At 40.4% G+C, this 17088-nt stretch overlaps 1 protein-coding gene across 1 annotated transcript in view; it reads left to right on the plus strand.

Moving 5' to 3' along the window:
- Nucleotides 1–17088, plus strand: part of Vps13 (vacuolar protein sorting 13C) — a 469226-nt gene that overhangs the window by 225977 nt on the left and 226161 nt on the right. The window contains exons 29-30 of the mRNA XM_068346310.1: nt 5630–5689; nt 8661–8791. Of these exons, the coding sequence (XP_068202411.1) occupies nt 5630–5689; nt 8661–8791 (191 nt within the window). The remainder of the gene's footprint in view (nt 1–5629; nt 5690–8660; nt 8792–17088) is intronic.

The following is a 17088-nucleotide window of genomic DNA, read 5'->3' on the forward strand; positions in this document are numbered from 1 at the left end:
GGGTGGTGGAACTCTCACAGCCGGAGTGCGGGAGAAGGTAGCCTCAGCGTCAACTGAACGCACAACCGTGGTTGGTTGTAGGCTAACGGGTGCAGCGTCAACCTTCTCCGCACGATACTCCTGCATTAAAGATGTTAACTGTGTCTGCATGGTCTGCAGCAAAGACCACTTAGGGTCTACAGTAGCAGGTGCGGCAACAGACGGTGTTACTGCCTGTTGCGGTACCGCTTTGCCTCACTTAGGAGGTGAGCAGTCGTCGGAAGACTGCAGCGAGTCCGAACTGACCCAGTGGCTACAACTGGGCCGTTGGACTTGCGCGGAAGGGACCGACTTGCGCTTAATAAGCTGCGAGACCTTGGTCCATGGTTTCTTACGAGAAAGCTCTTCCGCAGACGAGAAGTAAATGGGCTCTCTCGTCTTTGTGTGGGTGGGGCGATCTTGGGTAGATACGCCCGAAACCACGGAGGGAAACGTCTGTTCGTTGATCAAGGCCTGACGAACCCATAAGTCGTTCGACATTACTTCTCCCCTGGGCTTGGGAGCTTGCAAGAGGTCCCGGACTAGGTGAACGACAGGCACGAACAGACGAACCCTCGGACGCAACACTGTAACACTTTGCGCATATCACTTTATCACTTCGATTTTCTGTTTTGCACTTATTTCACTGAAATCGAAACTTTTACTGATTTCTACCTGAAACACGCAATTCTACCCTTCATTAAAAGGTAGTAATTGCGAAAACAGTCGTATAATGCAGCTCATTAATACTAGCAAAAACAGAAAACATATATAAAGATAAAGAATTCAGTGGCTGGGAAAGAGACTAAACACTAGTTCAAATAAACTACGTTTACAAACTCTCACCGCACATAGCCTGGGGACAAGAATAAAACCCTAGAAACGTTTTACCTTCTTCCCCGTACAGCAACTAGGGAGGAGAGTAACACGAGAACAACGTTACCCGCTTGAACGGAACGTTTTTTTTTCTCCTCTCTCTCCCTCCGTCTCTATCTCTCTCTCTCTTTCTCTCTTGATTTCGCACCTGAGAGAAGAGCCCAATTATATATCGTCAAAAAAACATGTTATTTGGCTAAAGGAAAAAAACTGAAAGGTTTTCCAAATAAAAAGTTCCTTTAATTTAGAATTTAAACCATTTAAGTTAAGAAAGAATGAACGAAACGTCAGAATCGATTTACTCTTACTGCAAAGTGAAACCGTGATACACTCTCTCTCTATCGTAACGATAGAGCGCAAGTTGAACGTCCTGAACGTCAACAACTGCGTAGTCTAAAAAAAACTAAACGTTAGTTCATCTTTGAAAACAGTACGAAGACTATCAAAGAAATTCTTTCATAAAACATTAAATTTAAAAAGTTTTAAATTCCTTAAAGGCTAAATACGATATAACGGGCTCAACGTTGATTAACTTCGGTTCCAAGTTAGGACCGCCTACTATCAGGAAAGGTCGCATATAAACAAAACATAAAAATTTATTTTTATATGTTTATAATAAATGGAAAGTTAATCGAAGAGGCCTAATAAAGGCGGAGAGATATAAAATATATAGATCTATAACGTGTTAAGCAAAATTACTAAAAACCTAAACACACTTCCGTCTAAGGGAAGGGTCGGCCATTTAAAAGTGAAAGAGAGTCCATACTCTCTTTGTCACCATAATCAAATCTATCCAAAACGAGTTCAAGTTTTGAGATGAAGATAAAACCCCTGCATAGCGAAAGCTCAAAACTAGAATAGTGTACTTCACCAAATAGTTGTGAAAACAAATCCAGTTAGTAACAGCGTATTTAGTAGGTCTTGCCAGTGGCACGACAGAGAGAAAATTGGTTCTGTGTTGACATGGAGTACTTGAGTACCTGCTCGACAGATGGCGCAGTTGATGTACACCCCCACCTGTATAGCGATCGCTGGCGTATTTTTTCCTTAGGTTTTTCTGTCGGGCAGCAGAGCTGACAGCTTATATGATCACCGGCTAAGTTTAATATTGAAAAGTTTATATTGTGTAATATATAGCTGACACTTTCTAAAGAAACAGATTTCTGTTAAATCTGTTGTGTGTATAGTAAGGCATCTCAGAGAGAATAACAGTGTGTGTGTGAGTATGTGTTACAAGGAGTTACAAGGATTTTGGATGTCTCAAAGACTTTTTAGTTCATCCATGGAGACTCAATTTGCTCTTTGGTAGAGCAATTTAGTTTAAGCATTTAGAGAGTTCTTATGATCTTGTCTAACTTATTCTTCATCTCTCTTATCGTGTTACTATTTATTACATCAGCTGGAAGTCTTTTCCAAGTATTTGCTATTTGGTGTGTAAAGAAATTGCCACATCGAGTGGTGCTGTATCTTTTCAATTCCAGTTTGTATCAGTTACCCCTGGACTGATTTGTGGTAAGTGGGAATAGATTGTTGTAATCTGCATTTGTTATTCCATTAAGAATTTTGAATGCCTCTTATTAACTGTCCCCTTAGTCGTCAAGTTTGTAGATCAAATAAGTTCAAATGTTCCATCCTCTGTCTATATCCAAATTGCCTTAGGGTTGGGACTAGTTTGGTGGCCCTAGCTTGTAATGCTTCCAGTCTATCTATATCCTTCTGAATACTTGGAGCCCAGAATTGAACTCTGTATTTTTGCTGGGGTCTTAATAGTGATGAGTACAGCTGTTGTATAGTGTTACTAATTCTTGGAATTTTGATTAAGCATGGATGTAGTGCAGAGCATAAGAAATGTATGATAATTAATTATAGAAAGAATCTGAATGTTTTGGCATTTGATTATGCAACATAGAAAGAACAGTTTGATTAGGAATAGGAAGGACCAAGGCTGTCATATCTCGTGTTGCTGAAAATGCAAAGCTACAAAATGTTTAGTGCTTGAGTGGTGAGAGAGGGTAAATGTCTTAGTTTGAGAATTGTGGTTATGTATAGTCCAAGAAGGGAAAAATGTTTTAAGATTTTTTTCTTTTTTCTTTTTGAAAAGGTTGAATTGTGCTATGATTAGAGAATATGAAAGGGTAGCCATTTCAGGTGAAATAATTAGCCTAATTTCTGGAAACACATGGCCCCAGAAAATATAAATACAAATAGTTGGGAAAATGTCAAGAAAAAAGCATACAGGTTAAAGTTGATATACATGATAGTGAGAAGACAGGTCCTGTTGGTAGTCTTTCTGTTGAATGCCAAGATAGATATCAGTAAGCTACAAAAGAATTTTATAAGTGTAAGATGAGAATAGCACATAGGAAAAAAGGTTGTAATATGAGCTAGTTTTAAAAGCACAGATTTGGAATCGTTATAGTTGAGGATTATGTAAATTTCCATGATGGTATTATGGTCTTAACAAGGAGTTATTTGTGGGTACAGTATATAATGGTAGGAAGAGAGAATCAACACATTCAGTAAGAAAATTAGGCAATAAGAGAATTGTTGAAGGGAAGAAATTTTATTAAATTATCATGACAGAAGAGCAACCTTATACATGTGAGCAAGTCATTTAGGCAGGTTTGTGAGGAAGTAGTTGAGAAAGAAAGAAGGCTTGTATAAACAATAGAGATGCAAGGTGATCAGGATCTTTTAAGAATTACAGGTAAGTAATACAGAAATTTTCTCCAAAAGGAATGTGTTGTCACCTGTGTTGTTTATCCTCCTTATGGATTTTGTAATGCTTAGAACAGTTGGGGATGGTGGAGAAGTATTGGGCTGAATTGGTAATATGAAATTAGCTGACCTAGAGTAATCTGATGATGCTGTCCTTATTGGCAGAACATCAGAGGATTTGCAGTGCTTGCTTACCAGAATGCATGAAATATCACAGGAGGATGGGCTCAAGATGAATAGAAGAAAGACAGAGATTGTGAGAAAAGGATAGGTAATGGAAGATGAAGTACCATTGGAAAGCAAAAGGATTAATAAGGTAGAATCATTTGAATAATTAGGAACTATAATCTCCAATAGAGGGTCTGTAGAATTGGAGTTTAATGAACGATTGAAAAAGACAAATCATATGATGGTTAGGTTAGAAGTAAAATTTGGATATCAAATCACCTGAAATACATATAAAATTCGGGCTATTTATCAGTTTAGTGAGATCAATGTTACTGTAAGGACATGAGTTTTGGTATGACAATGAAACAATACTCAACAGAGTTTGTAGATTTGAGAACAAAGCCCTCAAAAGAATTTTGGGTGTTAAATGGCAGGACAGGATTAGAAAGGAAACTATGAAAGAGATTACTTGAGTGCCATATTTGGATGAGATCATGGTGAGGTTTAGATGGAGATGGTTTGGCATTGCTTTTCGAACTCTCCGAGAGAGATTAGTTCACCAAACTTTTAAATGGGCTCCAGAAGGCACTAAAAGAGTTGGAAGACCCAGTTCTACATGTCTTAGGGCTATGAAGTGTGAAGTAGATGATGATGAATGAAATATTGATTTAAAAGATTAAGATAGAAACAACTGACAAAATATAACCAAGGCCTTTTGTGTCAATAGGAGTGGGAGGAGATGATAATGAATAAAAAAATAATGAACTGATTGCTCTTAGAATGAAATATCCAAATGGAGAGATGTAGCCTGAAGTAAATGCACAAAAGGGTAAAATGTGTGTGTGTGATTATAAGATTTCCTGAATAAGGAAGATATAAGAAGAGATAGTTGAATGGGATGTTTTATACTTCGAGACATTGTATGAAAATAGCCCAATTGGAAACAAAACCCATATAGCAATGGTTAAAAGCCGAGGAAAAAAAATAAATAGATGGTGTTGACAATGTATAGAGATATGGAAGATAAATTTGTTGAGTGATTTGAAATTAATTCTGGTGTGGTAATCAATCAACTGATGAAGTATAAAAATGAAAAAGTTACATATTTTAACTAGAGAATACATTGTAAAACCTATTTTTTCATTGGTTTCCAGCAAGAAATAAGCTCAGTTTTGAATATTTATTACTATACTTGACAAACATGGGAAAAAAGGGTTGTTGTTTCATGTAATGTTAACATAGACAAATTTTTTGGTCATTGATACAAAATTACACATTGTTGTTTACAACAATATTTTAAGTGGAAATATTTAAGGACATGACATTTATATAATTACTGTACTGAAAAATGTTTGATGTTTGGGATTCTTTTTTCGTACTTCTTATCCTATCTTCTTAAATTTAATGTTTACCTCAAGGTTTTTAACTATTGTCAAGCCCTATATATTACACCCTCAATCTATACAGTAGGGTGATTTCTTATTCCTTGCTGTGTAAATGATCTAAGTATTATTTTCAATATGTTTTTTCTTTTGTCCTTTCTTCTTTTTGCAGATGGAGTGCTTATTATTTATACCCTTCATTTTTATCATCATATTACTAAACATACATTGGAACTTGATCAAACATTTTATACAGTGTATTCAATACAGTAGGGTATATAGGACTTTCATGTTGTGTTTACTCTGTACTAATTTTGTCATGCACACAAATTACAATAATTACTATACATGAGCTAGTACTGGTGCATGAAGTTAAGTTGCAATACATAGTTTATTGTACATGCCATAACACTTCATTATATTTTTTCAGAACAAACTCACATTGTTATATATATTTTATTTTTCAGTAAATTGTCTTCCAAAATCTAAAACTCTAACCAGCCTTTTCTCAACAAAGTCTCTACGAGGTATGATTTTACATATATCGCCTGTAAGCTTTCATTTTGTCTTTAATAGACAGAATGAGTTTTTAGTACATTTCGATCTTTGTCCATGCAGTGAACGATGTTCTTGGGAATTGCTTTTTGGTTTCTGGAGAATTCAGGATACGTTGTGTGCATTATGTACTTTTTTATCTATCATCCCATCAAGTATGTTTTTACTTTAGCGATGTAGCAATGCAAAAGATTATAGGGCCAGTGTCTCAGCTTAACTATTACTGTAGTTTATTTGGTTTTCCATTTCAGGTTTTCTGTTTCTGGAACAAGAAAAGAAACAAAGGCTTTTCACTTATATCCAACCTGGTTTATTGATTTCTTCATTTGATTGTGGTTGACTATATGTCGGTTTCATTACTCGAGGCATACTTTATATTAGGGAATGATTCATAAGTAAAAAAGAGGCAATTATTTGATATCAAAAGGAAGATAATGTATATAAAGATGTGTAACACTTGAACTGAAGAATGCACTCTGATTCTTGTAACATAAATGATGGAAAGTATAAAGATACCAGTATTTATTTCCGTCATATCTAATGTTGGAACACAAAGTTTCGAATGCAAGTAGCAAATTAAATCATGAATTTTCAATATAGTACATGGTTAATGGTCTGATAACTTTTCAGTATTTCTACATCCTTGTCTCTATGTAATTAATTTTTTTAAACTTTTTTATTATTTTTATTGAACTAACTCAAATAGTTATCTTTTAGTTGTTTTCTTCAAATTTCCCTTAAAAAAATTTCAATTTAAAACTTAGCAAATACTGTACAGCTTGGAAAATACTTTCAAACTTTGAAATATTTTTTGCTGTCGCTGGGTTCCTTATAACAATGACCAAAGTAGTACCTAAAGAAAAGAGAACTAAAGCACATTGCAATTGGTTTAAGGAAGTATCGAGAAAAGGTATAAAAGTTTTGTTAATGATCAGAAAACTAACCTTTGTTTGAAAGCTTTTTAGAAGAGGGAAAAAATTGGGTGTTCCAAATATGAAAGCAATATTTCAGCTTATGGTGAATGAGCAACTTTGTTTTAAAGGCATTCAAAATCACTAAATTAGTGGTTTTCTCTGCCTTTTTTCCTAAGATCAGAATTGATTAATGAAGAATATTAATGAGATTATACAAAAAACAGATAAATAGGGTAAAAAAAGGCAAGGGGGAGACAAAATGTAGAATCAAATTACTGGTAGATTTGTGAATATGAAAGGGGCAAGACAAAGTTACACGTCAGGGTGGAAAAGATTTAATAAAAAGGCAGAACTATTATGAAAACCAATTGAAGTTAGGAAATAATTAGATGTTAAGACAAGACAGAAATCCAGAAATTGGGTTATGATGAGATTTAAGCTAAAAGCATGAAGTTCTTTTGTTAGAGCTTTTGGTAAAACTTCACCTAATACCTAGGTTTTTTAAGCCTTGTGTATTTTATCACTTGATTGAGCAGTAGCTATGGAACATGGTGATGGTGATTTTGCATGCCTGACCACCATTTAGTCATGATCATTTGCATCCTCTTGGTCTGGTGCCAAAAGTATAAAATTTTATTCACATGCATAATTTGCTCTTGGGTTTTTTAATTTTCTAAAATCCTTTTTTATATGAAATCTCTAGTTTGACTAAGGGAAATTGTAAATATACAGCATTGCTGTAGATCTTTAGTAAAGTTTTTGTGTAGATCTGGTCTTAAAAATCTGTAGCCTTTATTTGTCAAGTCAGGTCAGAAGTCTGAAACCTGAGAATCATGAGAGATTTCTCTTTCTCTTTGAATGTGTATGTAATTTCTTTGAAGTTATTCAGTTATAATTAACGACACTTAATATTAATCTACTTATTTTAGGAGTTTGTACTCCAACATTATGGTTACTTTGAGTGGCCGAATATATAAACTTGTCAATAGATAGTTATAAGTTATCTGTAATGAGAGTGCTCGTGCTTTGGTATGCTCTGCTAATGATATTTTTATTTTGTAATGGTAAGCATGTTAGGGTGTTAATGTGAGGCATTGTATAAAGTAATTTCAGTACTGGTCAGCATTAAAGGTGTCCTGCTGGTTATTCCTTTAATTCTATTGTTGAATGGCCTAGATACCCTTGGTGGCTGTTTTGCTTCTGCTTGGGAAGTTGGTGCATTTGATTAATTCTATTGAATAAATCTACAGTATTTTGTTCACATTACCTTGGTAGTTTTACATCTGTTTGCTTTTGAAAGACCTTTTACTTTTAGGTCAAAGGACATGTTTTTTTTTTTTCATGTATATTCATTCGTCTTTTGAATATTACACATCCTTTTTCTATTTCAGAATAGTTCCTTCAGTGAGAAACGTTGTTATTTCATGTTGTGTATGATATTTTCATTGCTTTTGGAATATATTCATTATGTTTAATGTATGGCCAATATTTAGATTCTTGGTGTGTTTCATTACTTATTCTGATGTGTATATTTTTTCCAAAATTTTCATTACTGTATTATTTTAATTATTTAACTTATTATTGACCTTGGGTTGATATTACTGCAATACTGTTAATTACATTCTTTTCGTAAACAGACATGACATGGAAAGTTAAGAGAGGTAAGTAAATCTGGTCTTTAATTGAACAGGGTGGTGAACATTTCCCTTTGACATACTGAACATCATTTCCCTTTGACATACTGAACAACATTTAATTTTTTTTCCTGTAGTTGTTTACTCCTTCTATCCAATACCTGTGGCATAATAGGAAACTAACTATTCAGAAATTAACTGGAGTGGTATTTAGAGTAGGAATAGATTCACAGGACACTAGTGGTGCTCTATTATCTTTAATACAAGTGTGTAATAGTTTCATTGGAAAGTGTTTAAAGACAAATTCTTAAAAATTATATATTTTATAAATTTAAAAGCCCAAAATGCTAAGGATTTTCTTATATAAGTTACTGAGAGAATTGTGTTTCCAACAGAATCTGCAGAAACAAGTCATGACATTGAAATGACCTTAGCTGAACATGGCCACATCTTTACTAAAGTAAAATTTTCTTTCACAATTGAGACGATATCATTGTCACTCTTAACTGGTGGACAAGGATTAACAGTAAGTATATGTTCCTTAAAGTTTGTATTTTGTCTGAACTTACAAATTTTCTTTAAACTTAGAAGATTTACTACCTGTTGACTAGGGAATATTCATATTATATTGTGTTTTGATGATTCTTGCATTATGCTTTATATTGATATTCTTTTGCAAATTTGACGAGTATTAAAGTTTGTGGTAGTATAGTAAAATTCTTCAGATGGTGTGAAATCTCTCAAACCTATACACATATCTAAAAAGTCACTCTAAAAGCACAGTAAGACTTCTCTTAAGTTGGTCTAAAGAGTGCTCTAGCTAATCCAACTTATAGCAAATTTACAAAATATGTAATATACACTGAGGATATCTAAACATTAGGCTATGATTCACACCTGAAACTAACACGCAGTTCATATGTCTTGATAATTATTAATAATAAACTTTTGATACCAAAAAAATATCTGATAGGATATAGCATTTAGATACATATACAATTAGAATAGTAGCAAATTCAGAAAATATTTATAAGGATGAAAATAAATCCTTGAACAACTCTTATATCTTTCATTATTAATCCATGGAGCCCAGCTATTGCCTGGAAGTTAACTGCAAAATTGAGTGAACATTGCAAGTAGCAGGAGTTTTATTTCATAGATATTTGTTTGCATTATTTTTTTATAATTTTTTTTTTAATGAATACCATTTTTCAATATTAAACTTACCCGATAATCATGTAGCTGTCAACTCCGTTGCCCGACAGAATTCTATGGAGGGATACGCCAGCTATCACAATACTAGAAGGGGGTGTACTTACCAGCGCCACCTGTGGCCAGGTACTCAAGTACTTCTTGTTGACACCTCCTCAATTATTCCTCTGTCGTGCTTCCGGCAAGACGTTCTGGGATACGCTTATGATCTTCGAGTTTTTTCACGGCTAATTGGTGAAGTATTCTCTCAGATTTCGGCTGTCGCTTTACTGGAAACCTTCTTATATTAGCTAGATAGCTTTTATATAGTCCTGATTAACGGTTAACGATCTTTTGCTTGATTTTGGAACCCCCTTTGGCTAACTCTTTGGATTCAAGATGTCTGACATTTCGCAAGCCCTCTCCCATAGACGATGTAGGTCTTGCAATAGGCGTATTCCGAAGGCCTCGGTAGATCCTCACACCGCTTGTTCTGACTGTAGGGACAGGCCCTGTCAGTTAGAAAATCGATGTGAGGAATGCGCCGGACTTTCGGAACTGGAATTTGTCCGTCTTTTGAAATATTCAACTAAGTTAGAGAGAGGTAGAGTTAGGAGGAGTTCTTCTCACTCTTCACTTTTTTCCTCACCTCATGATCCCCTACCTTTTCCTACCCCTGTAGTGGCTACCCCCGAACCTACTGTTTGCCCTCCGCCTGATATGTCTGTTGTTTTGCGTGCTATTCAGGCCTTAGGCGATAAAGTAGAGTCAGTGGTAAGTGATCATAAGTCTCTGATGGCCGAAGTCAAGGAACTTAAGGTCAAGAGTGCAGTGGGTGGAATTAGTGCCAGTGCTGTGACGAGTGCTAGTGTCAGTGCAGTGCCAAGTGCTAGTGTCAGTGCCAGTGTGGTGCGTGAGGATACTTCTGTGCGAGCCAGTCGTCCTCCCAGTCCGGGACCTCTTGCAAGCTCCCAAGCCCAGGGGAGAAGCAATGTCGAAGGGCATAAGGGTTCGGCAGGCCTTGTTAGGCGCACAGAAGTATCCTCGGTGGTTGCGGGCGTGTCTTCCAAAGACCGTCACTCCCACCTGCAGACGATTGAGCCCGTCTTTTTCTCGTCCGCTGATCAACTGTCAGGGAAGAAACGTTGGTCTCAGGTCTCGAGACCACTTAAACGCAGAGTCCAGTCCGCGAGTGCTCAGCCAGGTTGCAGTCATTGGCTCAGCTCTGACTCGCCGCAGTCATCTGTCGACTGCACTCCGCCCAAGAGGAGTAAGGTTCTGCCACAACAGAGCTCGACTGTTAAGGCTTTACCTCAGCCTACTGTAGTTTCTGCCGACCCCAAGTGGACTCTTCTACAGTCCATGCAAGCACAGCTTTCGGACTTGATGCGTGAGTGTCGGGCTGAGAGTGTTGCGCCTCCGCCTCCGCCTACACTCCCTCCGCCTGCGCTCGCTCCGCCTGCGCTCGCTCCGCCTGCGCTCGCTCCGCCTGATCGCAGTACCACCTGCCAGGCGTACGATGTTGAGCCTCGTTCTGAGTTTGCTGTTCCCAGTGGTGTTCAGCCTCCGCCTTCTTTAAGGCAACCTTTACAATGGGATCAGGAGGATTATTCCTCTCTTCCTCCGCCTCCACTTGCTGCTCCACCAGTGGTGCAACACTCGGTTGAGGTACAACAACCTCTCCCGTCCATGAGTCAGTCTCCTCAGCTCTCGCTGCAGCGAGCTCAACCCTCCACAAGGCAAGCACCACTACACCTTAGCCTTGCGCCTCAGGAGCCTCAGCTTGCGAGACATTTACCTTGTTCTGCGCAGCCTCTACCTCATCGCGCTCCGCTCACACCACAGGAACAGGAACTTGCTACTCCGCTTCCGCCAACAGCTCAGCAAGCGCAACCCTTGGGTTCAACCACTCATGCTAGGAGTCAGCCTCCTCCACCCATGCGCCTTCCTTCTGCTTCGTCTTTTATTCAGCCTTTGCAGTCTGAGCCTCAGGTTTTCCCTCAACAGTTACTTGAAGAGGAAACCACTAATATTGTTCCTACTCGTTCTGACTCTGCTGTTCAGCATTCTTGTCCGATCTCTTCGCTACACTCTGGTGATGAGGCGTCTGATGATGAGGCGGCACACCTGGATCCCTCCTCAGACGTGGATGAATCCAAGCCTTCTCCACAGTCTATTGACTTTCGTAAGGTCTTGGCTCTGCTTAGGGAGGTTTACCCAGACCACTTTGTCTCTGCTATTCCCCGCTCTCCGCCGTCTGAGTTTTCGCTGGGCATACAACAAGCTAAGTCCACCTATACTAAGCTAGTCCTAGCAAGGTCCTCTAAGAGAGCGTTAAGGATCTTAGGGGAGTGGCTGCAGACTAAGCAACACCTTGGCAAAACTTCTTTCATGTTCCCTCCGACTAAGCTCACTTCGAAAGCGAGCGTTTGGTATGCCACAGGAGAAGCACCAGGCTTGGGAGTACCTGCCTCTGCCCAGGCTGACTTCTCAAGTCTGGTAGACTCGCCTCGGAGAACTGCAATGAGGCGCTCTAAGGTTTGCTGGACCTTCTCAGACCTTGATCACTTACTGAAGGGAGTATTTAGAGCATTTGAGATGTTCAACTTTCTAGACTGGTGCCTGGGGGCCCTCAGCAAGAAGACCTCTCCTGCGGACAAGGATTCTGCCATGCTATTAATGTCCTGCATGGATAAGGCCATTAGGGATGGATCTGGTGAGCTTGCGTCGATGTTTGTATCAGGGGTTTTGAAGAAAAGGGAACAGCTGTGTACCTTCCTTTCCTCCAGCATTACACCTTGTCAAAGGTCACAACTCCTTTTTGCTCCGCTCTCGAAGTTCCTCTTCCCCGAAGAGCTGGTTAAGGACTTGTCTGCTGCCCTGATACAAAAGGACACACACGATCTTGTAGCCTCATCGGCTCGTAAGTCTAAGGTTGCTACCTCAGTCCCCAAGACTTATCGCTCCCCAGTGGCTGATACCCCTGCTACGAGGTTCATACCGCCCTTTCGTGGTAGAGCCCCCAGCCGAGGAAGCTCCCGTCCAGACTCTTACAGGAGCAAGTCTAGGAAAGGCTCCAAGACATCTAAAGGAAAAAACTGACTCTCCGCATCTCCAGACAGCAGTAGGAGCCAGACTCAAGATCTTCTGGCGAGCCTGGGAGAAGAGAGGTGCAGACGCCCAGTCTGTCAGTTGGCTGAGGGACGGTTACAGGATTCCATTCTGCCTCAAACCACCTCTGACCACATCTCCCATCAACCTCTCTCCCAACTACAAAGAAGAGGACAAGAGGCTAGCATTGCACCAGGAGGTGTCGCTACTTGTGCAGAAGAAGGCAGTGGTTATAGTCCGGGACCATCAATCCCCGGGCTTCTACAACCGTCTCTTTCTTGTGGCCAAGAAGACAGGAGGTTGGAGACCGGTGCTGGACGTCAGCGCGCTCAACGCGTATGTCACCAAGCAGACGTTCACGATGGAGACGACGAAGTCGGTCCTAGCAGCGGTCAGACAGGAGGACTGGATGGTCTCGTTGGACTTGAAAGATGCCTACTTTCACGTTCCTATTCATCCAGACTCCCAACCTTTCCTGAGATTCGTTTTTGGAAAGGTTGTCTACCAATTCCAAGCCCTGTGTTTTGGCCTAAGCACAGCTCCTATGGTGTTCACTCATCTGATGAGGAATATAGCAAAATTCCTACACTTATCGGACATCAGAGCCTCCCTCTACTTAGACGACTGGCTGTTGAGAGCCTCCACGAGTCGTCGCTGTCTGGAGAATCTCAACTGGACTTTGGACTTAATCAGACAACTGGGTCTGTTAGTCAACTTAGAAAAGTCTCAGCTCATTCCCTCCCAATCCATTGTGTACCTGGGAATGGAGATTCGGAGTCAGGATTTTCGGGCTTTTCCATCGGCCCCCAGGATAAGCCAAGCCCTAGAGTGCATCATGAGCATGCTGAAGAGGAGCAGTTGCTCGGTGAGACAGTGGATGAGTCTCACAGGGACCCTTTCATCACTGGCCCTGTTCGTCGAGCTAGGGAGACTCCACCTCCGCCCTCTTCAATTCCATCTTGCAGCTCATTGGGACAAGGGTTCGACTCTCGAAGCAGTCTCTATCCCAATCACCCAAGAGATGAAGACCACTCTCCTGTGGTGGAAGAACAGTCTCCTTCTCAGGGAGGGCCTATCGTTGGCTATTCAGACCCCCAATCTTCATCTCTTCTCAGATGCATCGGACTCGGGCTGGGGTGCGACCTTGAACGGACGGGAATGCTCGGGAACGTGGAACGAGGAACAGGGATTGCTCCACATCAACTGCAAGGAGCTACTAGCAGTTCATTTAGCCCTGCTGAACTTCAAGTCCCTCCTGCTAGGCAAAGTGGTGGAGGTGAACTCAGACAACACCACAGCCTTGGCTTACATCTCCAAGCAAGGAGGGACCCATTCGAGGAGCCTATTCGAGATCGCAAGGGACCTCCTCATTTGGTCAAGAGGTCTAAACCTCACTCTGGTCACGAGGTTCATTCAGGGCAATATGAACGTCTCAGCAGATCGCCTAAGCAGAAGGAATCAGGTCATTCCCACGGAATGGACCCTCCACAAGAGTGTGTGCAACAGACTTTGGACCTTGTGGGGTCAACCTACCATAGATCTGTTTGCCACCTCCATAACCAAGAGACTTCCGCTGTACTGTTCCCCTGTTCCAGACCCTGCAGCAGTTCATGTGGATGCTTTTCTACTGAACTGGTCCCATCTCGACCTTTACGCATTCCCACCGTTCAAGATAATAAACAAAGTTCTGCAGAAATTCATCTCGCACGAAGGGACACGGCTGACGCTGGTTGCTCCCCTTTGGCCTGCAAGAGAATGGTTCACAGAGGTACTTCAATGGCTAGTCGACATCCCCAGGACTCTACCTCTAAGAGTGGACCTTCTACGTCAACCTCACGTAGACAGGTTGCACCCAAACCTCCACGCTCTTCGGCTGACTGCCTTCAGACTGTCGAAAGATTCGCTAGAGCTAGAGGCTTTTCGAAGGAGGCAGCCAGTGCGATTGCCAGAGCAAGAAGGGTTTCCACTCGTAGAGTCTACCAATCTAAGTGGGAAGTCTTCCGAAGCTGGTGTAGAGCCAATTCAATATCCTCTTCCAATACCTCTGTGACCCAAATAGCTGACTTCCTTCTACATCTTAGGAATGAGAGATCCCTTTCAGCCCCTACGATTAAAGGGTATAGGAGTATGTTGGCTTCAGTTCTCCGCCACAGAGGTTTGGACCTTTCTTCCAACAAGGACCTTCAAGACATTCTTAAGTCTTTTGAGACGTCTAAAGAGCGTCGTCTATCCACTCCAGGCTGGAACCTAGACGTAGTCTTAAGGTTCCTTATGTCATCTAGGTTCGAACCTCTCCAGTCAGCTTCCTTCAAGGACCTTACCCTCAAGACTCTTTTTCTCGTCTGCCTTGCAACAGCTAAGAGAGTCAGTGAGGTTCATGCCTTCAGCAAGAACATTGGTTTCACGACCGAATCTGCAACATGTTCTTTTCAGCTCGGATTCCTAGCAAAGAACGAACTTCCTTCACGTCCTTGGCCTAGATCGTTTGAAATACCTAGCCTCTCCAACATGGTAGGTAACGAACTAGAGAGAGTTCTTTGCCCTGTCAGAGCTCTCAAATATTATCTTAAGAGGTCTAAACCTATTCGAGGACAGTCAGAAGCCTTATGGTGTGCCATCAAGAAACCTTCGAGGCCCATGTCCAAGAACGGGGTTTCGTATTATATAAGGCTTCTGATTAGAGAAGCCCATTCTCACTTAAAGGAGGAAGACCTTGCATTGCTGAAGGTAAGGACCCACGAAGTAAGAGCCGTAGCTACTTCGATGGCCTTTAATAAAAACCGTTCTCTGCAGAGCATAATGGATGCAACCTATTGGAGGAGCAAGTCAGTGTTTGCATCATTTTATCTTAAAGATGTCCAGTCTCTTTACGAGAACTGCTACACCCTGGGACCATTCGTAGCAGCGAGTGCAGTAGTAGGTGAGGGCTCAGCCACTACATTCCCTTAATCCCATAACCTTTTTTAACCTTTCTCTTGAATGCTTTTATTGTTGTTTTTATGGTTGTTACGGTAGGCTAAGAAGCCTTCCGCATCCTTTTGATTTGGCGGGTGGTCTATTCATTCTTGAGAAGCGCCTGGGTTAGAGGTTTTGTAGAGGTCCTTTAGTAGGGGTTGCAACCCTATATACTTTAGCACCTTTGGGTTGATTCAGCCTCCAAGAGGAACGCTGCGCTCAGTAAGGAAGACGAACTTAAAAAAGAGGCAGAGTAACGGTTCAATTCGACTTCCTTACCAGGTACTTATTATTTCATTGTTATTTGAGATAACTGTTATATGAAATATGGGATACTTAGCTATCCTTTAATCTTGTACACTGGTTTTCACCCACCCCCCTGGGTGTGAATCAGCTACATGATTATCGGGTAAGTTTAATATTGAAAAATGTTATTTTTATTAGTAAAATAAATTTTTGAATATACTTACCCGATAATCATGATTTAATCGACCCTCCCTTCCTCCCCATAGAGAACCAGTGGACCGAGGAATAATTGAGGAGGTGTCAACAAGAAGTACTTGAGTACCTGGCCACAGGTGGCGCTGGTAAGTACACCCCCTTCTAGTATTGTGATAGCTGGCGTATCCCTCCATAGAATTCTGTCGGGCAACGGAGTTGACAGCTACATGATTATCGGGTAAGTATATTCAAAAATTTATTTTACTAATAAAAATAACATTTTTATGTGTTGGTTTTGTTTGGTGTGTGTATTTTTAATTTGGTGAAAGTGGTAAATTGAGATCAGCTAATAAAAATAATGGTACAGACTTTTTAGTTGTTGTATGTTGGAATGATGCCTAAATCAAATAAGCGTAAAGGTAATCTAAAGCATTTCATTGTTACTGATGATGACATTTTGGAAAAAAGTTGCTCTGACATCAGAAAAACTTATTTTTGGAGAAGTACTGTGTGGTCACCAAGGACTTCCCTGTTCAGACTAGAACTGGCAATATATTACAACATAACTGTACTGTATACCAAAGAATTATAGTTTTTAAATATTTAACTTAGCCGGTGAATATATAATAGCTGCAACTCTGCGGCTCGACAGACAACATACTTAAAAAACTCGCGAGCGATCGCTATGCAGGTTGCGGGTGTGCCCACCAGCGCCAAATGTCGGCCAGATACCACTCTCGGATGTAAACAAAACCTTCAATTCTTCTCTGTCGACGTTGGCGACAAGACGTACTTTTACTCGCTGTAGAACCTGGAGTTTTCCCATCATATTTGGTGAAGTACTTTAATTTGGTTTGAGCTTTCGCAGTACAGGTGTTTTTCTTCAAAATAAACCCTTGAACTCTTTTTTGAATCGGATTATTTGTTGATGACTTAGATCCTTTTTTGGAATTTTCCTTTGACTAATTCAAAATGGCTGACCCTTCTCAAGTTCCTAAGTTTCGAAAGTGTAATGCTAGGGACTGTAATAGGCGTCTTCCAAAGGCTTCTCTCGACCCTCACACTGTTTGTTCCAATTGTCGGGGTAAAACCTGTCAATTGGGAGATCGGTGTGAGGAATGCGTG

The sequence above is a fragment of the Palaemon carinicauda genome, chromosome 22 (assembly GCF_036898095.1).
Source record: "Palaemon carinicauda isolate YSFRI2023 chromosome 22, ASM3689809v2, whole genome shotgun sequence".
Taxonomy (NCBI): Eukaryota; Metazoa; Arthropoda; class Malacostraca; order Decapoda; family Palaemonidae; genus Palaemon; species Palaemon carinicauda.